This window comes from Xenopus tropicalis, chromosome 2 (assembly GCF_000004195.4).
Source record: "Xenopus tropicalis strain Nigerian chromosome 2, UCB_Xtro_10.0, whole genome shotgun sequence".
In the NCBI taxonomy this organism is placed as follows: Eukaryota; Metazoa; Chordata; class Amphibia; order Anura; family Pipidae; genus Xenopus; species Xenopus tropicalis.
The window spans coordinates 166399441-166424871 of NC_030678.2; the positions used below are offsets into that span (position 1 = coordinate 166399441).

At 41.4% G+C, this 25431-nt stretch overlaps 1 protein-coding gene across 6 annotated transcripts in view; it reads right to left on the reverse strand.

Annotated features, from left to right (window-relative positions):
• fat3 (FAT atypical cadherin 3) overlaps positions 1-25431 on the reverse strand; it is a 334300-nt gene that overhangs the window by 74748 nt on the left and 234121 nt on the right. For all 6 annotated transcript variants that reach the window (XM_031897341.1, XM_031897340.1, XM_031897339.1 and 3 more), the window contains 3 exons: positions 18065-18340; positions 16332-16542; positions 7872-11945 (listed from right to left, as the gene is read on the reverse strand). In XM_031897341.1, the coding sequence (XP_031753201.1) occupies positions 7872-11945; positions 16332-16542; positions 18065-18340 (4561 nt within the window). The remainder of the gene's footprint in view (positions 1-7871; positions 11946-16331; positions 16543-18064; positions 18341-25431) is intronic.

Below are 25431 nucleotides of genomic sequence, written 5' to 3' on the forward strand. Positions count from 1 at the left end.
ATTAGCCTTTCCTTCTCCTTTAAATGTACTTGTGCACTGCCTCTGGATGGTTGGAGCAAACAAACTAAAGTACAATGTTTATTCCAGTTGGCCAATGAGTTGTTAGTGACCTAATAGGTTTGCAATGCACTTTTTTAATTCATTTATTACAACCCACTAGAAATAAGTGATTGCTGGGGGCCCAGCATAACACCCAATATTTGAAAATGAATAGTTCACCATGTCTGGTCAAACTGCACCCTCTTTTGGGTCCATGAGTCAGGACTAATCCAGCTAAATGGAAAATATTGGAATATGTGGTATAGATAGGGTAGCCAACTGTCCGGTTTTCCGAAGGGCTGCCCGAGTCAAAACCTCCTGCCCGGTTTCCCTAATTAGGAAATCTGGACTCAGTAATGATTCCCTGATCGCCGTGTCATAGCCCTTCCCCCAATGACATCACAATCCCCTCCACCCCACCTCACAATGTCAAAGCCCCGCCTCTTCCCGCCCCCCATGACATCACGCCTGCCTGCCTGCCTTTCATAGCCGGCAGAGGTGGCAACCCTAGGTATAAAGGGCTCAGTACCGACCAATACATCATTGTGCATGGTCTGGGGGACTTGAAAACCTAGATCCCAGAGAAAAAAAATTAAATTTGTTCATCTCCAACCTTTGACCCTCCAGTATCCCCAGAAATGATAGGAAACAAATAAATGGTTACTGCCGAGAATATATTTGTGAAGATTCTCATTCATGCAGGTCATGGAATATCTGTAGGAATAAGTCAACTGGACTTGCTGTGTTTTTCTTGAAGACATTTCGCCAGTCATCCAATCCAATTCAGAATGGATTGGATTCTCAGTTGGATTCCCTGTCCTGGCAGATGGATGGACATTCTGAACTGAAAAGGAAACGTCTTCAAGAAAAACACAGCAAGTCCAGTTGATTTGATTTATTACAAGAGATTTACTGCTGAGAAGATCATAAAGGTGCACGGCACTAAAGATTTGAAGCTTATACAGGAGAACGTGAATAATTCATCTTCTCCTGTTTTTTATACATGAAGATAGTCACCTAATCCTACCTCTATATTTGCAGGGCTCCTCTAGCCACTCCCACAGGGTGTGGCATAACTGTCCTAAGCTTTCACCTCAGGAAAATACCATTTCAGGACAAACACCCTTAGCAAAGTAATGTCCCACATCTCTACAAGAGCATGAGTAGTGATGTGTTGGTCAGGTATTTCCCAAACTGCACCTCCCCTTCTACCCTTGGATTTTGCTCCTTCAGACCACCGGGAGCAACAAATTCCTATGGATGTAAATAGTTCTGCTTTTCCAACGTCCCCTTATGGATATCCATGGCAAAGGCATAGACTCTTCCTAGGACTGAGACTGCTTTTGTCCAATGGTCAGGTTCTTCATCAGGACATTTGGCCAGTTGACTGGGGAGGGGAGATTTTGGTTGTAACATTTAAGTTGAAATTATTGGCCAGCATGTTGGTCTGAGTTACATTAATCTTTTCTTTAATAAAAAAAAAAAAAAAAACCCTCTATAGTAATGCCAAAGATGATGTCTGAGGGAGCTGGCCTCTGCTTAATCTCACCATCATTGGTGGTTATGTACAGGGAAACCAGCGGAGCCAGAGCAGTGCACTGACCCATTGTGTCCTTCACCCAAATAGAACCCTATGTAGATGCCTAGGCTTCAGCTCACCCATCACTAAACAGTGGTAGTTCAGCTTCTTCATCTTTTCCTGTTTGTGCAGACTGCACTTGAATGTACAATATTTATCATCAGAAAATACATTTACACCTATTTTCCTTACTTTTGATGTTAGTGGGGCCTGGGAATGGAAATGTTTAAGTAAGATATTTCTGTCTTGAGACTCAGTCCTTACTAACGAAATAATGAAAACATTACACACACACGCGTTATTTTAACTCCGTGTGTGATCCAAGAGGATGCTGAGATAAATCACTAAATGCCCCACTCAGGATATTCTCATGATATGCAATGGGCGTTAGGAAGCTGCTTGTTTCATTTTCAGAAGATTCCGTTCTGCAGCTGCTGAACTTTTATCCGTTGGGTCATTTGCTCCTGAACAACTGGCTTCTGGTAAGGTTTTATTGCTAACAACTGACATATCTTTCATTTTGCACATAGCTTTAGTCTAACCACTTATATTTAGGATTGCAATCGATTCACGGGCTTGGCGAGAATAATGGGAACGGGCACGAGGGATAAATTGCTTCCTTCGCTCCATGTATCTCTATATAAACAATTGTACTGTGAATGGGGATAGAACCCATGACGTCAGTCTATACCACCCTGAGATCTGAACCTTCACAGGGCTAGAATATCCTGCAGCTTCTTTGTACATTGAAAATTAACAAATGTAGATTAATCTGTAGCCAATCTGAGCACCAGAACATTTTCAAGAGCATTTGATTATTCACGTGGGTTGGCTTAACCTGTACTCAATCAGTGCATTAGAATATTGATAACACTAAACCAACTTGGAGCCAATCAAAGCACTAGACATTCACAGGGCTATATTAACCCCCATCCATAAGAACAGAAAAGGTGCCCAGGGGCCAAATGATCGAATTCTAATGGCGGCAATGGCACAGTCGGTTCGGGGAACGCATCAACAAGCCGATGCGGTCCCCAATCCGATTAAATCTTTTAACCTGCCCGATCAATATCTGGCCAATTTCAGGCCAGATGTCAGTTGGGTATGGCCGTCGTTTCTGCCCCTACATGGGCCAACAAGCTGCCAAATTGGTCCAAGCGAACGATATCGGCAGGTACAATTGGCCCGTGTATGGCCACCATAAGAGTGCTAGACCAAACTGTAGCCTTTTAGAGAATCACCATTCAAAGGGATAAATCGACTTCTAGCTATTAAAAATATTAGACCATTCATAAAGCTAGGCCAACCTGTCCCTTATCAGATCATTCACAGGATTGGGCCAACATGTAGCCAACCAGTGCATTTGAATTTCTACATGGTTAGCCCAACATGTAGCCAAGAAGGGCATTAGAATTTCTACATGGCTAGCCCAACATGTAGCCAAGGAGGGCATTAGAATTTCTACATGGCTAGCCCAACATGTAGCCAAGGAGGGCATTTGAATTTCTACATGCCTAGCCCAACATGTAGCCAACCAGTGCATTTGAATTTCTACATGGCTAGCCCAACATGTAGCCAACCAGTGCATTTGAATTTCTACATGGCTAGCCCCACATGTAGCCAAGGAGGGCATTAGAATTTTGACATGGCTAGCCCAACATGTAGCCAAGGAGGGCATTAGAATTTCTACATGGCAAGCCCAACATGTAGCCAACCAGTGCATTTGAATTTCTACATGGCTAGCCCAACATGTAGCCAACCAGTGCATTTGAATTTCTACATGGCTAGCCCAACATGTAGCCAAGGAGGGCATTAGAATTTCTACATGGCTAGCCCAACATGTAGCCAACCAGTGCATTTGAATTTCTACATGGCTAGCCCAACATGTAGCCAAGGAGGGCATTAGAATTTCTACATGGCTAGCCCAACATGTAGCCAAGGAGGGCATTAGAATTTCTACATGGCTAGCCCAACATGTAGCCAACCAGTGCATTTGAATTTCTACATGGCTAGCCCAACATGTAGCCAACCAGTGCATTTGAATTTCTACATGGCTAGCCCAACATGTAGCCAAGGAGGGCATTAGAATTTTCTCGTTCCAACAGCAACCTGTAGCCAGTTTATTATAATACTTATATACTGTAGCTTGACCAACGTCTAGCCAACAAGAGCATTAGGATATTCACATTTCTACGGCAACCCATAGCCAGACTGTTATTAAATTTTTATGGCTAGACCAACATATAGTCAAGTAAGGAGAGTTTCACAACATGGAGGAAAAATGCCCCAAGCTGCCCCCAAGCTGTTATTAAACTACAACTCCCCAGATCCCCAGCCTGGCAGGTGGGAAAGACTTAATGATACTGGATGAGGCCATTACAGAAGGTATAAATACTGCAAACACTTTCATCATTCGTTCAGCACTGCACAATACTGTCACATTCTGCCTTATTAACATATACGGAAGGGAAGGCTTCCTGTCCATGCCTAATGTCACGGGGTGAAACATTATTATTACAGAGCTCCTGTATGTAACGAGCTACCCATCAGCCCTCGCTAGAAGGCTTACGACAATGCAGCTGCCAATCAGCTGATCAGTGCCCTTCCCGTACCCCTCTCCTCTCACACCAGCTCTTAATTAGAACTAAAAGACGGCAGAATTCTTGACCTTGATCTTAAGGGCAGGGCAGAAATAAAAAATTATTCATTGCAAAAAACACATAGAAGATTAAATTCCGCAAAAAAACAATGAATTTGTAATAATCTTCAGTTAGTCATTAGAAAAATACCAGATATTGACTTGAACTATAATTATATTGGTCTAAATATTGAACACACCCCACTGAGACTTATTAAGAATTATTTTTTTATTTTTATATTTATTTGGGGGTGGAAAGTGCAAAGACCCCCAGTATCGCTAGTGTGCAGGCTGTGATATATGATTTTTTATGCAACTTTACAAATTGGCCCCTATATAAAGTCCTATTAAAGAGCCAGTATAGCTCTGAACCTGAATATAATTGGAAACCTTTTCCTAGGGTATAGTACTAGCAGCCCTAAAGTGTTACAATGGGGCACCAAGAGCCCATTAGGCAGAGAAGCTGATATAAAAGGCTCACCAACCAGAGCTCTGAAACCTTTATTCTAAAGCCCCTATATCCCTAGATTGACAGATTCCTTGCTCAAATGTAACTGTTTATATAACCAATATACTATGGTTTTTCAAAACAATAAATGAAACACAAGCAGAATAAAGTAATGAAAACACAATCAGAACCAACAAAAAGCAGAAAAGAGTTAATAGTTTGTGCTCAAAAAAAAGGTCAAAGGGCATAACTTTTCCACCCCGGCATCCCCACAGGGCAGTCTGACTTTGCAGTACTATATAGGCGTGCCACCTGTCCGGTTTTGCCCCAGACAGCTCAGTTTTCAGAGGGGGTTTCCGGGTTTCAAATTAGGAAAACCGGGCAGGACTCACTGAGATTGATTATAGCCCCGCCCAGTGATGTCACAGCCCCACCCCATGATGTCACAGCCACATCTCTTCCCACCCCCGTAATGTCACTTCCCTCCCCCTGCCCAGCAACAAAGGCCAGCAGAGGTGGCAACCCTAGTCCTCCAGAAATAATGAAACCCCTTTCCCTTACAGGCTTTCTATGGAACCCAGGGGCGGGCCAAGCCGACCGGGTGCCCTAGGCAACTCGGTCGTCCACCTTGCCCCCCCCCCCCCACAGTATGATTTGGCGTGCATGCGCAGTCGCGCAGGGGGGGTTCACGATGCAATGGATCATTGCTGAATGACAAGCGGCTGGGGCAATGACTAAAGAAAGCAGACTAGGGGTAGGCAGGAAAGGCTCCTGCCTGGTGCCCCCCAATCATTGCACCCTAGGCAGCTGCCTCTTCTGCCTACCCCTAGTTCCGGCCCTGATGGAAACTAATCCAATAATTTTCCAGCTAAAGCTTGTCGAGATCATGTAGAAGTCAATGGCAGATATTAGAGTTCTAGTAAACTTGCCCCATAATGTTAGGGTTTTACCATCAACAAGTAGGGATGCACCGAATCCACTATTTTTGGATTCTACTGAACCCCGAATCCTTTGTAAAAGATTTGGTTGAATAACAAAGCAACAAAAAGTCACATGGTTTTACGGATTTGGATTCGGTTCGGCCAGGAGCCTTGGATACTGCTAAAAAAGTCTGAATCTTGGTCAAATCCCGAACCGAATACCTATCCCGGTGCATCCCTATCAAGGGGAAATGTCATTTTATTTGATGGAAATGATTTGATATAACGCTGACACTATGAATGTTTTAAAATAAGCTCAAGTGATTCCGCCGTTGGAGCTGATTGAGTGTTTAACTCCAGGCAACATGCCGGTTCCAATTATATTAGAAGGGGAAAAAAAACCTAGAAAGGCTGCAGTTGTGTTTTAACCATCATTTAAATGGAGTATTTACCAGGTAGGGTGCCTGACAGGAGCTGGCTGCTTCAATTAAAATACATACTATGAATTTCATCACAAGTATAAAGGCATTACAAATCAGATTACGTTGCACATCCTTCAGCGTTATGTTCCCCGAGGCGCATATGCCAAATTCCTCTCTCGCTGGTACCAGCTGACAGCACAAACACTATTTATTTACATATACTCATCTGTTTAGAGATTCCGCTCGAGCCCGACTTGAATAGTTCATTATCGGTGCCATGAAATTCCACGAATAGCAGAATAACTAGAGTGCAACTGTTTATTGCAATGTTGTTGTGTGAAGCCTTTATCTTGGATCTGTCTGAAAGAAATGTTCCCTCTAATCCTGTTGGCCCAAACTATCTTGCGTATGCTCTTTTAAGAACTATCTGCACCCTTTGGTGGGTGGAACCAACTGAGTAATGAATTAGGTGTGTCCATGCAAAGTTTTTAGTGTAGTCAACAACGTGGTGCGCTCATTGGTCTTGTTCAGGGCCTAAGCACCCCATCCGAACAAAAAACATTTTTAGGGCCCCCTCACTAAATCATGGGTGACCTGGGTTTGGTCCAAGGAAATGAACCTCAAGTGTATGTCTGGTTGTGTCGCAGGTCAAATTTTAAGCCTGACTCCTTCCCTATGATGGGTATTCCTCACAACATATGGGTAACCAGCCCAGGTGCATGAAGTAGAGTCATGAAGTAGAGGTGGATTTGGGGCTGGTTTGGGTGTGGCTTGGAAAGGAGGGAGTTAGGGTTGGGGTTAGGTTAAAAAATATCTGACATGCTCATCACTGGAGTGGTAGACTAAAGGTGGCCATACACCTTCAGATCTGCTCGCTTGGCGATATCGCCAAGCGAGCGGATCTTCTCCCAATATCCCCCACCTATGGGTGGGCAATATTGGGAGAATCCAGGATAATTTGGTTTATAATTTGAATTATAACAACGGGTATAGGCAAAGTCGGTTCAGGGACCGCATGAAAAAGCTGTTGCGGTTCACTGATCGGACTAAATTTTTTAACCTGCCCAATCGATATTGCAGGCCAGATGTCGGGCAGGCCTGTAGTTAGTGTCCATACATGGGCCGAGAAGCTGCTGAATCGGTCTAAGGGACCGATTTTAATAGATATTGATAGAATCGGCCCGTGTATGGCCACCTTAACTTGTAGTGATGAGTGAATTTTTTTGGCAGGCATGGAGGCGCAGCGAATTTCCGCATTTTGTCATTGGCGAATTGTTTTGCAAAACTTCTATGAAAATTCACCACGGAAAAATTTGCTGCGCATAAAAAAAAATCGTGCAACAAATGCGTTTCGTGAATGTTCTTGCCGTTTTGCGAATTTTATGGGGAAGCAAAACGGGACAGATTCGCTCATCACTACTAACTTGCAGTTCGGATCCTTTTCCTATAAAGGCTAATCCTGTCCATATACAGTATGTGTAATCAGATAGTAAAGTTGGGTGGGTATGTAGAAGATATTTTAGGTTGGTTTGGGTGCAGCTTGGGAAATAGCGGGTTAGGGTCAGTTTTAGGTTGAAAGATTTCTGAAGAATCGTCACTAATTGGGTGGAAGGCCAACAATCCATGGTTATTTTGGTCACAGTCCTTGGTTATTATATATAACACTATCAAGCTTTAGTTACCTTTCCTCATTCCTATCTATTACCCTAATAAAAAAAAAATATTTTTTATCAAAGAATTTGCAAGATATTATATAATACCCATAAGTTAATTATATCATACTCCATGTCTGTTCTTATAGAGTGATAACACTCAGGTTACCTACCTGTGATATGGTAGCTCACTTGACGGTTAACCTCAGATGTGTCTTCGTCCCACGTACTGAGCACTGCCACCACCTCTCCTGGGGTGTCGCTTTCTTTCACAGAACCCTTGTACACTTCATGTTCAAACACAGGCCCATTGTCATTAACATCAGTGACAGTCACAGATACAATTGCCGTTGACGAAAGGGACAAGGTTTCTCCAAGGTCAGATGCCACCACTGTAAACATGTAAGTAGGATGCTTTTCATGGTCCATGTCCTTGAGTGTGCTAATCCATCCACTGTTGGAGTCAATGGTAAAGGTTTCCAAGATTTTGTCTTCTTCTCTTTCCGGAACTAGACTATATGTTACCTGGCCGTTAGCTCCCCAATCGGCATCAGTTGCTTTAACTTGGATAATATTAGTTCCAATGGGCATACCTTCCATTATGACAGCTTCATAGTAGGAGGAGACAAATACTGGCTTGTTGTCATTTAAATCCAAAATCTTCACCTCTACATCAACGGTTATAAAAATATCAACCATATCTAAGGGTACAGACGCAGCGACTTTGAAAATGAACACAGGAACCAATTCATGGTCAACTTTTTTATCGAGCTTTAATACTCCCGTTTCTCTATCAATGACAAAAATGCCATTCTTGTTGTTTTCAGCAAGTTCCCCGTTGACTATATTAAATGTCACAAATTGGATCGGGTTGATCTGAAATAAGCCAATTGTAGTTCCGATTAAAGAATCTTCAGGAACCATAAATGTGTATTGCGGTTGGATGAAGGCCGGTAAAACGGTTTCAGAAGGTACTACATGAATATAGACGGGGATGAGAGAGTGCTTCATTGGAATGCCGCCATCTACAGCTTTTACAAAGAAAGAAAGGACTGTATTTTCCAGCTGGTTAAAATTTCCTTTTGTAACCATCCAACCATTGTCTGGATCGATTTCGAGCAGATCAGCTACTGACACAGAAGCCTCACTGTAGAGCGAATAGGTAATCCTCGAGTTTGCCCCATCATCCGTGTCAATGGCTTGGACCTGTGTTACAAGGTGGCCCTTTTCTACATCTGCTTTGACACTGGCACGGTACTCTGTAGCTTTGAATTGTGGGGCATTGTCATTTTCATCCACCAGAATCACTTGCACAGTGCAGAAAGCAGCTCTTCCACCACCATCAAGAGCTCTGAGAGATATGCTTATATCTCTTTCCAGTGGATTCTCTCGATCAAGTTTCTCTGTGGTCACAATCTGACCCAAGCTGTCGATGAAGAATCTATTTTTGGCCAAGTCATTTATGATTGTGTAGGTGACATGCCCATATATCCCGGAGTCTCCATCGGTGGCTTTTACATAAATGACTTTGGTTCCGACGGCAGCATTTTCTCGAACCTCTGTCACATAGACACTCTGCGCGAAAACTGGACTGAACAGATTAGCGCCGAGAATCTTGACATGGACTTGAGCTGTGCTTGTAAATAGCCCATCTGAAACAGAGATATTTAAGCTGTGCATTGGTTCCATCCGTTGTTTGCGATGGTTAGAAAGAGTGATGACCCCACTTTTGCTATCCATAACAAAGTTGACACGGTCATTTCCAGATAAAATACTGTACTCCAGTCGATCAACATCGGTGCTGTCTGCATCCGATGCTTGCACACAGGTCACAAAGTGCCCCCTGGGAGCAAGTTCACTTACATAGGATTCATAAATCAGCTGATTAAATACGGGTGGATTGTCATTCAGGTCTGTTATGTAGATTGTGACCAGAACCTCACTACTGAGAGAGGGGAATCCATTATCCGTTGCTCTGATCTTCAGGTGGCTTTGCTGTAGGACCTCATGGTCCAACAACCGAGCTGTTAGTATTAAGCCACTGGTGCTATCAATGTGAAACGAATCCGTGTTGTTAAAAAGGTCTTGGACTATTTGATATCGTATAATCTTATTGTTTTCAGAGTCTGCATCGGTAGCAACGACTTGTAAAACAGGCGTGCCAATGAGCGAGCTTTCGGAGAGGGTTGCGTTGTACGACGGAAACTGAAAAACCGGGGCATTGTCGTTAACATCATTGATACTAATGTCCACAATAACTTCTGCCCGTGCACTAGTCAGAGAATCACTTGCTCTAACTGTCAGTTTAAAGGATGGGTTTAGCTCATAATCTAATGGGCTTACCACACTTAGTACCCCAGTATCAAAATCAATGTTAAACTGGTTGTATGGATCGCCGTCAACAATAGTGTAAATAATCCCTTGGCCTTCGGGGCTGGTTGCATTAATGCTTAAAATTGGAGTGTGCATTTCCACATCTTCATTTACAGAGGCCGTATAGAAGGCTTTGGCAAATACCGGCATTGCTTTGTTAACAATAGTAACTGGGAGTTCGACTGAAGCCGACAGAGAAGGATCCCCCTGATCTTTAGCATTTATCAGCAACATGTATTCTATGTTAGACAGATCTGAATCAAAAGTCTTACTCAATGTGACACTGCCATTATATTTATCAATTTCAAAATGGCCGTAGTCGTCATGTAGGAAGAAGGTCACCTCTCCGTTCCTACCTTTATCTTTATCAATAGCGTTTACTTTGTATATGAGAGTCCCAGGCTCAGCATCAACTTGTACAGCAGCATAGTAGGGGAGGCCTACAAAAACAGGAGCGTTGTCATTTATATCCTCAATGTTAACTTTAACAACAACCCGGGCAACACGCAAGTGGTCGCTTTCACGACTGGCTTCTACCACTAACTCGTACAGCTCTTGCTCTTCTCGATCGAATGATATCCCGGTGGTTTGAATGACTCCAGAAGTTGCCTTGATCTTGAACTTGTTTCCCTGGTTAAGTATTGTATATCTTAAGGGCTCGTTGAGATGATGGCCTACAGCATTCACAACTGCCACCTTGGTGATATTAGTGCTATTCTCTGCTATTGATGTCGAATAAAAGTCTTGGGTGAAATACAAGCCACTGTCCAGAGCTTCTTTGACCATTATAGTCACAATGGCAGTGCTATAAAATTTCCCATCAGACACTTTGACCATGAGCATGTAATGATCCTTAGACAAACTGCTATTTCGTACTGTAATAATGCCGGTGATGGAATCGATTATGAAATGGTACATGTTGCCTTCTGTTACAGAATACGTTAACTCTGGTGGAATTGCTGAATCTGGATCTCTAGCACTAACCTGAAGAACTTCAACTCCAACATACGTAGGTAGCAGCATTGTTGTCTCAAACACAGCCTCGGTGAATACTGGAGGATTGTCGTTGACATCGGTTACTTCTATTGTAACCTGAACAGGGTTTTCTGCTGTGAGCTGAGGACTTCCACTGTCTCTTACGTGGACGTGAAAATGGAAGAACGATATAGTCTCGTGGTCCAAATATGCTATTGTTCTAATAGCGCCAGTGCTGGAGTCTACTGTAAAATACTTTTTAGCAGTTGATTCGACAATCTGATAGACAAGCAAGGCATTCTGGTTGCTATCTGCATCACTTGCCTTGATGACTAGGGGACTGTTGTCCGAGCTGCGCACTATGCTGTTAATGGGAGCAGCTTCACTGATGCTTCCAACGTACTGGGAACTGAGGAAAACCGGAGCGTTATCGTTCTCATCAAGAATCTGAATGTTCGTGGTGGTGTTGGAAGCCATGCCAGCCATGTTAGTGGCTTGAACGGTAAGTTGATAGGAGGATATTTTCTCAAAGTCAAGTGCTTTCTGGGTAGTTATAACTCCAGAGTATGGGTTTATGGTAAAGGCCCCTTCCATATTTCCAACTTTAATCTCATAAATCAACGTCGACTGGCTAATGGCAGAAACCATGACAACAGATGTTCCAATGTGCACTTTTTCATGAATTTCAGCCTGATATTCACTCTGCGTAAACTTGGGGTGAGAATTATCCGACATGGTCAAGGAAATCCTCACAATGGCAGCGGCAGAAAGCGGCGGGCTTCCCCGATCAATCACTTTTACCGACAGCACAAACTGCCCCGACGTTGGCATCTCAGGTTCTTTGGAAACGCTGATGATTCCCAAAACGGGTTCAATTTTGAACGTGTTCCCAGTGTTTCCTGCAACAAAAGAGAAATTAGAAGGTTATCTAAAAAATACATTTAAAAATTCTCATCTACCTGGCGAAACAAATTCAGAATTTTAATTTTACAATGTGATATGATCCGTCGGACAGTTCCTATAATACGTATTTATAACAAGGTCACAGATTCAGGAAAAAAAATCTTATCAGTCAAGCGACTGGGTCCCTGGGTATCTAGAGCAGGAAATTAGAATTAAATCCAAATCTCAACCTACTGAGACGCCAAGAATGAAAAAGCACAGGGATAGATAAGGCTCTGTGTGCAGAATATGAAATATATATATATATATATATATGCAGTCTGTGCCTACAAACATTCTGCATTTTATTGACTTATTTATGGGGGTGATTTATCAATTTTTGAATTTGCTTTTTTTCCCATAATTCATAATTTTGCGCTAAAACTCCCAATATTTGAATTATGCTACAAAAACCTGAATATTCAATATTTATAAAGTGTAAAACTTGAATGTAAAACTTCGGCATGTAAAAGCTTGCAAGTAGGGATGCACCGAACCCACTTTTTTGGGTTCGGCCGAACCCCTGAACCCACCAAGCTGATTAGGATCGTAAGGGGTTAAAAAAAATTCACTGCCCATTAGGATTCGGTTCGGCCAGGACTGCAGATCCGGCTGAAACTGAATCCTTAAAAAAACGCCAGGATTCGGCCAAATTCCGAACCGAATCCAGGATTCGGTGCATCCCTACTTGCAAGTTATGTCATTATCAGGTTAATGGGATCTGTCCTGGATAATTTCAAGCCATTTTTAAAATTTGAGATTATTGAGCTTTTCGAGTTTTTTTTCGAGTTTATAAACTCAAGGTATTCAAGTCTTTTTTATTTGATTAAGTTTTTCATATTCAGATTTTGTAACTAATAGGCAATAGTGATGAGCGAATCTGTCCCGAAAAAAACAGAAAACGTGTTTGTCGCTTGATTTTTTTGTCGCCCGCGCCCATTTTGACACGGCTGCGCCTATTTTGACGTGACCGCCCCCTTTTCTATGCGACCGCGCCTATTTTGATGCGACCGCGCCCTTTTTTACATGGCCGTGCCCTTTTTTGACACACAACAAATTTTCGCAAAGTTTCGCAAAACAACTTGCCAATGGCGAAATGCGGAAATTCGCTGCGAATCTATGCCTGGCGAAAAAATTCGCTCATCACTAATAAGCAAAAATTCAAGTTTTTTTTTTTAAATGAATAAAGTTTTTTCAAAGTAGAAAAAATCTCTAAGGGGCAGATTTACTAAAACTCAGTTTCTCAATTTGTTTTATTTTCAAATTTGACTGAATTTATTTCCCTGAATGCCTGATATTTACTAAAAAAAAAAGTAGCATGGGAAAGTTGCTGAAAAACTCGACTTTTTGTTGATACAACAATTCGAAAATGTTGTGATTTTTGGACAAAAATATCTAGATCGCTAAAGTTTCGAGATAAAACAAAGAACTTCAAGGACAGGGAAAGGATCACTGATTTCTTGTCAAATTCGGATTTGTAGCCGTTTGAATGCATAGTAAATCATGAAATCGTTTTTTTCTCTGCAAATTTTTTAAAAAAAAATTCAAATCAAGTTTAAAATAAAAAAAAAATGATTGGCTAGGAAAAGAGCCCATTACATTTACAAATTCCAGAATTGATAAATGAGTAGGGAATTTGGCCGTTTTCAGCAGGTATCGGACTCGGTATTAGGATTCGGATTTGGTTCGGTGAATGTTTTATAAAGGATTCAGGGTTTGGCCGAATCTGAAAATAGTGGATTCTGTGCATCCTAAACGCTCCGCACTCATTGCTTCATTAAAAGAATATCCGCCTAGGCTTTTAATGAAGCAATAAAAATCTACTTTTAAAGCGAGACCCTTGAGTCCGGAGCGTTTGGTGTCCTTCGCGTCTGAATTTGGTTTCTTCCCTCAGCTACGGGTTCGGGGCCCCGAGCACCCGGGCCACCCAGGGATTCCGGTGAGCTATTCTTTGACTTGAGCACTTGGTTTTGATTTTTAGTGTTCCTTTGCAGCACTGGCGATAGGTCCGGGGTTTTTACACCCGGACCTCAACTGCTTAATTGGTACGAGCCGTTTGTTTCACTAATAGGAACGTAAAGTTATTTTGAATTCACTTTATTCTTTTATACGGACCCAGATTTAACTCTACGGGTTTCACAATTATTATTATTAGTTTGGGTTTAGTTAGTGGTAATCAGTAGCCATCCCTATAAATAAGCCCATAAGTGTATCAGTTATTCATATTTTTGTTATCTTTATTCGTATACCATGCACAGGAAGTTACTGTCTGAGGCAGGAAGTAATCGCCTGGAATCAAACTCAAGTCTCCCCAAGTTATGTGACTTTCAGACAAACTTAAAAGCAATAGGGAAGGTAAGCACCATGAAACGCTGAAAAGAATCTTCTAAAACTGGACTTTTCTAAAGGGAAATAAGTCTCTGTAAAGGGCTGAGAGGAAATGTGAGAAAGTCCATGTTCCCTCCGAGCGTAGCAAATGCATGAAACAGCTGCCAAACATAGATGATGCTGGAAAATAAATTAGACGAATTGGAAATTACACGGAGCATAAAATAGAGCCCCAGGGACTAGAAAGTAGAAGATAGGGCAATGGGCCTGTGTGAGCTCCTGAGTGACATTAAGCCTTTGTTCTCATGTTCGGCTCTCAGGATTTATTTATTTATTCCGTTTTTATATCTGTATCTCTAGCACTATATAACTTAAGGAAGGTGCACTTTATTGGGGTCAGCATTGTGCACTGTAAGCAGAGAAATCTGCTTCAGAGTCTTTTACAGTTGAAGTTTTTTTTATCTTTCTCTCTATCAGGCAGAGCACACCACATTTTCTTTCTATATTTTCCCTTTGCTCTTTTTATAGCTGAAATATTAGGAGGTGAATGTATATAATGGGTGAAGGTGTTTCTGTTTGCAGATGTTGCTTGGATGACATTGCTCTCCTTTATTGGCACAATCCTCTTATCCCAAAGCCCTCCTGTCACTTGTGTAATGATAAAGACCTTCTCACCCAATGAGACGTGAGTGTGGCCTGATTGTTGGATGGAACTGGGAATGTAGCCAGAGAAGAATGGACTGAAAAATCTCAGTAAAACTATAGAAGGGTCATGAAGTCCATAGCAGCAATCTGGATGATCTGCTACTTGTTCTAGATGCATCAGTGTCAGGGTAACTAAGCCTAATTGTCAGTTAGGTTGAGATTTGGAAAGGATGCCTATTTGCGCTTCTAGATACACCTAGAACACAGGTTGAAGGACAATAATAGTAAGGTCTAGGGTGGAACACTTGTTCTATATTTTTGGAATTGAATAAATGATTGGTAAAACTGTGCTTTCCTATGTCTGGAACCAAGTTAGGAACTCAGGGGTACAATGTCCAAAGGCCAGAACTCCAAGGTGGGCTTGAACTTGAAGCCAAAGACTGTAGGGGTCATTTACTACAACCCCAGTCACACGTGCATTTGAGGTCTGGCTGCAAATTGAAAATCTGTCAAAAGGTGAAAAACACAGAGAACCCTCTGACATGCAAGTTAGCAGATGGGAAAAACGTAGGAGGGGGACATCTACCTGTCTTCCCCCCATCATAAATATAGCCCTGCACGGTATTCATGGGATAAACTCAGGTCTTTACACTCCATTTTGGAGCAGAAATTCTATGTGCAGGACAGGGCACAACCTCCCCCCCCAAAAAAAATCATATTGTGCCCTTTCTTTTGGCATTCTCCATCCTGTATATTACCTACTGTCAACCTTGCAGGCATTGGAGTATTGTTTAACTACAACTCTTAGCCTTCAAAAATTGTTCTCCCTATACAGATCTTATTATCTCCTTATAAAGTAAATTGGCACACAAGGCATTTTGATGACTTCTAATGGGTACTGCACAAAGTAAGCATACGGCAGTCAGTTCTCTCTGGCAGTACTCGCCTCCATGGAACTTCTATATCTAGTTTCCCCCAGTCTTCTAACATGACATGAATTCCCCAAGCAAAGAACAACAGCAAACAGCCGGGAGTGGTATTGCCCACTTCACTTGCCTGTCATCCAGCGGCTCATTTGTACTGCCCGTGTATACATTAATAGTGTCTCGAGGTGCACTCAGTCCAAACAAATGGACAATTATATGCTTGGGTGGAACTCCTGACCGTGAAATGGCCCATGCTGTTGTACTGTTCTGCCTTATAACTGAACCAAATTAGGCTGCGGCTAAAGAAAAATATACTCTAGGAAATATGTCTCCATTTCAGTGAAATGGTTGAGCTCCAAAAAGGTCCAAGATGATAAAGAAACATACTGTATAAATATTTGGAATAATCATGCCATGAATGTATCTACATGATATATATTTTACCTGATTCTATTGAGTAAATCAGCTCTGCATTTTCCCCTTTATCTCTGTCCAGAGCCGTCACTTGTATAACTGCTGAGCCAATGGCAGCCGACTCAAATATGGACGCTTCGTACAATGGGCTGGTGAAGTACGGGCTGTGGTCATTCGCATCCTCCACTGTGATGGTCACTCGAACTAAGTTACGCCGGTAAGGAAATTCTTGGTCTTTCACCTAAAAAAAAAAAAAAGAAGATAAATACATTGTTGAACATTGCCTAGCAACAGATGATGAGGGCACACTTCACTGTGAAACACCCACTAACACAAAAACTAACAATTTATTTAAAAAAGTTTCTCCCCTTATGGTTTTAGGGTCCCCAACAGTCCCAATAAAACCAGCTGTAAAAAACATTGTGCAGCATATGCTTTTGGCTTGTAGCTACAGTATCCCAAGGGTACGTGAGCATGGGAGCCAATCAACTCAAGTAACACCATATTGGTTCCTATTGGTTCCAGTGTCTTTTATTGTACTGTTTAAAATGGGTTGGGAATATGTTTGAAAGTACAGGTATGGGACCTGTTATCCAGAATGCTCTGGATAAGGGATCTTTCCGTAATTTGGATCTCCATAACTTAAGTCTGCTAAAAATCATTTAAATATTAAATAAACCCAATAGAACTGTTCTGCCCCAATAAGGGGTAATTATATCTTAGTTGGGATCAAGTACCGGTACTGTTTTATTATTACAGAGAAAAGGGAATCATTTAACCATTAAATAAACCCAATAGGGCTGTTCTGCCCCCAATAAGGGGTAATTATATCTTAGTTGGGATCAAGTACAGGTACTGTTTTATTATTACAGAGAAAAGGGAATCATTTAACCATTAAATAAACCCAATAGGGCTGTTCTGCCCCCAATAAGGGGTAATTATATCTTAGTTGGGATCAAGTACCGGTACTGTTTTATTATTACAGAGAAAAGGGAATCATTTAACCATTAAATAAACCCAATAGGGCTGTTCTGCCCCAATAAGGGGTAATTATATCTTAGTTGGGATCAAGTACAGGTACTGTTTTATTATTACAGAGAAAAGGGAATCCATTAACCATTAAATAAACCCAATAGGGCTGTTCTGCCCCAATAAGGGGTAATTATATCTTAGTTGGGATCAAGTACAGGTACTTTTTTATTATTACAGAAAAAAGGGAATCATTTAACCATTAAATAAACCCAATAGGACAGTTCTGCCCCCAATAAGGGGTAATTATATCTTAGTTGGGATCAAGTACAGGTACTGTTTTATTATTACAGAGAAAAGGGAATCATTTAACCATTAAATAAACCCAATAGGACTGTTCTGCCCCCAATAAGGGGTAATTATATCTTAGTTGGGATCAAGTACAGGTACTGTTTTATTATTACAGAGAAAAGGGAATCATTTAACCATTAAATAAACCCAATAGGGCTGTTCTGCCCCAATAAGGGGTAATTATATCTTAGTTGGGATCAAGTACAGGTACTGTTTTATTATTACAGAGAAAAAGGGAATCATTTTTAAATATTAGAATTATTTTCGTATAATGGAGTCTATGGGAGATGGCCTTTCTGTAATTCAGAACTTTCTGGATAATGGGTTTCTGGATAAGGGATCCCATACCTGTATAGGAATTAGCTTTCATTTTTCTAATTTCCGATTGGTTGTTAATGGTTGGAACACAAGACAGACAGTAAGGGAACCCCCCATAAGCTTACCATTACTGTGAGTATATGATGGGCCTGGGCTTCATGATCGAGCCTCTCAGCTGTATAGAGCACGCCGGTACTGGGGTCAATTCTGAACTTCTTCATGCTGACGGGATCGATGCTGCTATGGATAATATAACTCAGCTTGTGGGTTTCATCCTTATCCGTGGCTTTGATGTGCAAAATTTCTGTATCTGCCAGAATGTCTTCGGAGATAACAGCATTGTAATTTGACTGGGAAAACTCAGGGCCGTTATCATTATTGTCAAGAACTCTAATAAAAACCTGAAAGAAAGAAGATACATACAATACAAAATTAGGGTAAACTGTAAACTCGATAAAGAGCAAAACAAAATGGAGCATAAAGGTCCCCATACACGGGCCGATCCGCTCGCTTGGCGGGTGGGCGATATCGGGGGCCAAACGATCGAATTATGAAAAGGGTTATAGGAAAAGTCAGTCCCTAATCTGACTAGATTTTCTAACCTGCCTGATCGATATCTGGCCGATTTCAGGCCAGATATCGGTCGGGCAGGCCTGTCGGTAGTGCCCATACACGTCCCGATTAGCTGCCGAATCGGTCTAAGGTACCCATATTGGCAGCTAGAATCGGCCCGTATATGGGGACCTTAACAGTAAAAGTCATATATTGCCTAAATATCAGTGCCGGGTCACCTGTTTGTGACTACTTGTCCACCCCCACTCATTAGAAGCTTATGAAAAACCCATAATTTAACTAATTAGCCACAACTGCTTCAGGCACAGATTTTTACAAGGCCACAAGTACACTTGAATTATAAGGAAAATCGCCATTGTTGGAAAAAAAATGGGGAATGGCATCCCAAATTGCATTTTGGTCGTAAACGAACCCTACTGTACATTCTATCTATAAGTACAGTGTATGTATGTATGTATATCTTTATTTATAAAGCGCTATTTATGTACGCAGCGCTGTACAGTAGCATACATTAATACAAACAGGGGGTTATTAAGATAATAATAGATAAATACACAGTATAACAATAAATACAGATAAATACAAGATACAGTTGCAATAAGTTAAGAGTCAAAGACACAAGAGGATGGAGGTCCCTGCCCTGTAGAGCTTACAATCTATATATATTCAAAGTGGAAAGCTAAGGATTATTTGTAAACTCTTTGACATGATCGGATAACCTTAGCCTAGGGAGTCTCTCAGTATGGAGAACATCACATACCCCTTCTGGCTTCATGTAATGTCATTATAAAGGCCAACTTGCAGCTAGCCAACCTGGGGAAAAGCTTAGCCAACAGTTACAAGCTGAACCAGTAACACCTTCATAGGAGCTTTCAGAAATAAATCAAAAAGGAAATAAATATACACTCAGCTCTTAAAACTCCCATTAGACAAATTATAGGGAGAAAACAAAGATAAAGCGCCCATTTTAGTATCACATCATTTATTTTTTGTGGTGACAGGTAACACTCACGCTAAGGAGGCTTGGAAGCCGCTATACGGTTGTGATTTTTCTAAAATGCATTTTCGTACGGGATGGGTTTGCTCTTTAGGCTTGGTCTCCCACAGAGCGGCTAAAGGCAGACAATTACCCAAGGCCCGGGAACGGCACGCAACATGAATGTTTTCCTGTATGTGAGCTGACAGCTTCTCCTATTTGACTTCATATGAATAAGTGCATGTCACATTATATATATATAATAATCAGCTGACTATTTTACCAGCGTGTCTTTTTTTGTAACAACCACTTGACAACTTGATTCATAGCATTTTCCAAGTCCCAGAAGGATTAATAAAAAACACTACTTTTTATTTGACACACGTTTAAAGAGCTAAAGCACGTTGTGTGTCAGAGAACTCGGTATCTTTGTCTCGCTGAGTAGGAACGCTACAATGGACGGCATCCAGTAAGAAAGATAATATGGCGTTAAATGTAATTATTACTAATCATGTTGAGGAAAGGAACAGAACATAGTGAAGCATGGTCAACCTCAAGTGATTATAAACAATGGCATAAATTAAACATTTATTTAGCACTGGGGTATAATTTCACTTTATTTCTATAGCCGTTCAACAAAACATATGGTTACACATTAACCTACAAAGGGAGCCTTGTTTGTCTGCCATATTGCTTTCTTGGACTCATACCACGTTCTCCTCAATAAAAGAGCCCAATGTCTATATTGAAAGCTTTTTAGTCTTTAGGGGTGGTTGAAACAGTAGGAGCTGTAATGGGCCTTTATAACGCCCCCCTGCCAATGGAAGCCTTGTTAATCTGCCATATTGCTTTCTCAAACTCATACCACGTTCTCCTCAATAAAAGAGCCCAATATCAACATGTTCTCCTCGGTAAAACAGCCCATTGGTTATATTACGAGAAAGTGCTATAGGCCCATATAGGGCAACACACCAAAGGAGAACCTTGTTTGTCTGCCATATTGCTTTCTCAGACTCATACCACGTTCTCCTCAATAAAAGAGCCCAATGTCTAAATTTAAAGCTTTTTAGTCTTTGGGGTGGTTGAAATAGTAGGAGCTGTAATGGGCCTATATAGCGCCCCACTGCCAATGGAAGCCTTGTTAATCTGCCATATTGCTTTCTCAAACTCATAACATGTTCTCCTCAGTAAAACAACCTATTGGTTTATATTTAAAGCTGTTTTAGGGGTGGTAGAATTACGACAAAACTGCCATAGACCCATATAGGGCAACATGCCAAACGAGAGCCTTGTTTGTCTGCCATATTGCTTTCTCAGACTCATACCATGTTCTCCTCAATAAAAGAGCCCAATGTCTATATTTAAAGCTTTTTAGTCTTTGGGGTGGTTGAAATAGTAGGAGCTCTAATGGGCCTATATAGCGCCCCACTGCCAATGGGAACCTTGTTAATCTGCCATATTGCTTTCTCAAACTCATAACATGTTCTCCTCAGTAAAACAGGCTATTGGTTTATATTTAAAGCTGTTTTAGGGGTGGTAGAATTACGACAAAACTGCCATAGACCCATATAGGGCAACATGCCAAACGAGAGCCTTGTTTGTCTGCCATATTGCTTTCTCAGACTCATACCATGTTCTCCTCAATAAAAGAGCCCAATGTCTATATTTAAAGCTTTTTAGTCTTTGGGGTGGTTGAAATAGTAGGAGCTCTAATGGGCCTATATAGCGCCCCACTGCCAATGGGAACCTTGTTAATCTGCCATATTGCTTTCTCAAACTCATAACATGTTCTCCTCAGTAAAACAGGCTATTGGTTTATATTTAAAGCTGTTTTAGGGGTGGTAGAATTATGAGAAACTGCCATAGACCCATATAGGGCAACATGCCAAACAAGAGCCTTGTTTGTCTGCCATATTGCTTTCTCAGACTCATACCATGTTCTCCTCAATAAAAGAGCCCAATGTCTATATTTAAAGCTTTTTAGTCTTTGGGGTGGTTGAAATAGTAGGAGCTCTAATGGGCCTATATAGCGCCCCACTGCCAATGGGAACCTTGTTAATCTGCCATATTGCTTTCTCAAACTCATAACATGTTCTCCTCAGTAAAACAGGCTATTGGTTTATATTTAAAGCTGTTTTAGGGGTGGTAGAATTATGAGAAACTGCCATAGACCCATATAGGGCAACATGCCAAACAAGAGCCTTGTTTGTCTGCCATATTGCTTTCTCAGACTCATACCATGCTAAATAGCCCATTGTATATCTTTAAAGCTGGGTGGTTCAGTTAGAAGGAACTGCCCATAGAGTTCCCCACTCTCTGTAATTCAGTGCTTAGTTATTCGTGTTTTACATGATAGCTGCACATCGAGGTGCTATTATTTTTATGAATGGCTAAGGGTGAGATTTCCTATATCTGCTATTCCCACTCCCAATAAAAAAATGAAACAAAAAACACTTGAGCTAGATTAGGATAGTCCATATTTAGTTGGATTTCAACCAATCTATTTTGGAATCAATTATTGTGCAAATCCTTCCTTTTCCCTGGTCCCACAAGCCCAGAAATGCCCCGGCCCCACCAGAGCATCCATCTGATTCATTCTATAATGTACGCCCCCATTCACCGGCACTACTGTGTTCTGCAAGGGTCCCACCCCACACTTCAGTTCCTAGGTTCTTATTTCCCACAGGAAGAGAAATCTCAGACAAAGAACCCCCCCAAATCCTCTAATCGCACAAATTAAGGGAAAGAATACTGAAGGCCTTATATTAAAAAGCAAAGTATATGGAGAACACAATATAATAAGTCAGGACAAAAGCAAATTCAGGAAGTCTTTCTCCACAGCCAATTTACGTTGCCTGTAACAAGAGTCTTTAGGTTTTTCCCAAACTGTGAAACAGTTGACAGACTGCCAGGGCCTTTTTTTTTAAATTCCCCCAAGCCAAAAGGCACTTGTGATCACTAATTGCTCTGCCAGAGACCTCCATTGCATTACAGGCCATTAAATCCCTAAACGGAAAGCGCTCAGCATTATGGTTTGCGTGTATTTCTCTGCTCCGTTTATGCCATAATGTTACGGCTTTCCTTAGCGGTGTGAGTCTGAACGATGTCTGCACAATTAGTTCCCCTTAGACCTTATTATTTTGTTGAGGCTCTTTCCTTTTTACGAAAAGTGTTGTTTCCAAATGTCGAGCTCTGTGCGTTGCTTTTGTACCCATTTTATAGTGAGGGTGGGATTGCATCATTTCACTTTCTACTTTTATTTCTTTCTAGTTTCTTTATAAACTGTTGCCCCTATTATACATTATGGGATTAGTTATCCAGAAACCCATTATACAGAAAACTCCAAATTACGGGAAGGTTATCTCCCAGAGAGTCCAATTTAATCAAATAATTCAAAATTGTCAAAATTTCTCTGTAATAATAAAAATACCTTGTACCTAATCCAAACTAAGATATAATTACCCCTTATTGGGGGCAGAACAGCCCTATTGGGTTTATTTCATGGTTAAATGATTCCCTTTTCTCTGTAATAATAAAACAGTACCTGTACTTGATCCCAACTAAGATATAATTACCCCTTATTGGGGGCAGAACAGCCCTATTGGGTTTATTTAATGGTTAAATGATTCCCTTTTCTCTGTAATAATAAAACAGTACCTGTACTTGATCCCAACTAAGATATAATTACCCCTTATTGGGGGCAGAACAGCCCTATTGGGTTTATTTCATGGTTAAATGATTCCCTTTTCTCTGTAATAATAAAACAGTACCTGTACTTGATCCCAACTAAGATATAATTAATCCTTATTGGTGAAAAACAATCCTATGGGAAGATCGCTTATCCAAAAACCCAGAGCATTCTGGATAACAAGTCCCATGCTGTTATTCCCTTGAACTGTAGCCGCTCCAAACATTGCATATTAGTTCTTTGAACTGTTGCTTCCCTAACTATTGTGTATTATAACTACCATTAACTATTGCTCCTCTAACTAATGCATATTGCAACTACCATGATCTGTTCCTCCTTTAGCTATTGCATTCTATATATCCCCGTTACATGCCTGATGTTTGATATTGCTGATTTCTACATCATTTTGCCCAAATTAGATTCCATGTTGTAAGAATAGATCTACACAGCACCAGTTGTAGGGTTATAAAGAGCAGGGTCAGACTGGGCCACCGGGACACCCTGGGAAAAAACTCGGTGGCCCAGACCTGATCCCTGTCGGCACTCCCCCGGCCACTGGTGCCCCTCACCTGACGCAATTCACTTACGCACGCTTAGGGGAGGACGTCGGGGGCCCCTGCGAGAGGTTAGGGTGTACAGCGGGAGCGCCTGTAAGAGATGCGGTCAGGGGGAGCACCTTGGGGGTGCAGGGTCTATGGGACGGCAGCCCCGTTGGGCCCTCCCCCCCCCCCGGTCCGACCCTGATAAAGGGTAACTTATAAAGACCTGGGGAAGAAGTCCATAAACACTAAGGGGGCATACAAGTGCACCACTTAGTGCTCATCCTTCCCTACCTGTGCTGGATAAAAAATGCAAAGAGAGGTGTAGAGTTCTGCGTCTCTCCCTAACTTACATGTCTATAAGACGCACAATTTAGGAGAAAGGTAACGAGATGGAAGGGGGGATGCTATGGTGCCAAATGGAGTCTGGCCCCTAAGCTTAGCTTCTCAACAGCAGCCCAGAGCACACAGAGCACGTGCAGTGCCACTGGCACACAAAAAGATGGTGTTACACAATCCAAGATGCTGTGGTCAACTTTGAAGGCCTGGATCATTACTGTTATAGGGCTGCTGAACCTCTGGGTTGGATATACAATACATCATTTCTACTATAAACTCCTCCAATGCATCCACATTTTCTGTTAGCTTTTTCCACGGCTTTATTGCTCTCCTTGCTTCCAAGTCATCTGACGACTCCTGTTGCCAAACACGGTCAACTGCTGCTTAAAATTGTATTATAGTTATTATATTTCAACCAGATACCCAGAAATAAAACTGACACAAAAATAAACGGTGCAGAGTTAGAAGTTTAACTGCTCTGCTAACTTTAATAAACACCGGTATCTTTACTAGTGAATAAAACTTTAGTTTTCTGCACCATAGTAGAGATTGTGCTTACGATGCAGGTTGTTTCATTTAGCCTGTATATAGACACGGGCAGTTTTTTAATGATACAGGGCCATTGTGCTATAATATAGGGCTTGTTTATTCCCTACGTTCCACCGCGCCCGAGCCAGTGTTCACAGAGAAAATACATTTCTACCAAGCACGACTGTGAAGAATGCCATTCACCTTCTATCTTGCAAAAGTAATCACTTTTCCAAACATGGCCCTGAGCGATGATGTATCGAGCAGAGGTGCAGAAAAGGCAGGCTTTTGCTCAAATTCTTGAAAAATTCATCACTCGGAAGGAACGCGGGTACGTTTGCACATCACACATCAGAAACCTTGTGTTACGGAAACATTCGCAGGTCACGTTGGAAATGTCAAGAGCAGCCTTGGTTGGACTCAACCTCATCTACAATTTCTCCAAAGTTGAAAATTGCTTGAAGTTCTCCGGTCTTTTGTGTTATTACCTTGCAAGTTCTATAATCAAATGCATTTAGCACAGCAAAAGAGAATGGATGTGGAATGGCTTACGGAATGGTCGACTTTAGTCTGAAAAAACAGATTTTCTTATGATGTTGGAGATAAAAATCAGCCAAACCAAATTGCTCCAATTTTATGTGATGAAAAGGGGAAAAAAATCTCAATAAGAAAGGCAGCATTTAGATTTCTTCCAGGCAAAACTAACTGGTTTAAATATGTTGTGTAACCACAGATATTATCATTTTCTTTCTTACTAAAGGCGTTTGATATGTCTGAAAATTCAGCCTACCGTAGCTCAGAATTCTGTAACATTGCTAATCTCTAAGCGCTACATGGGGACGGTTGTAA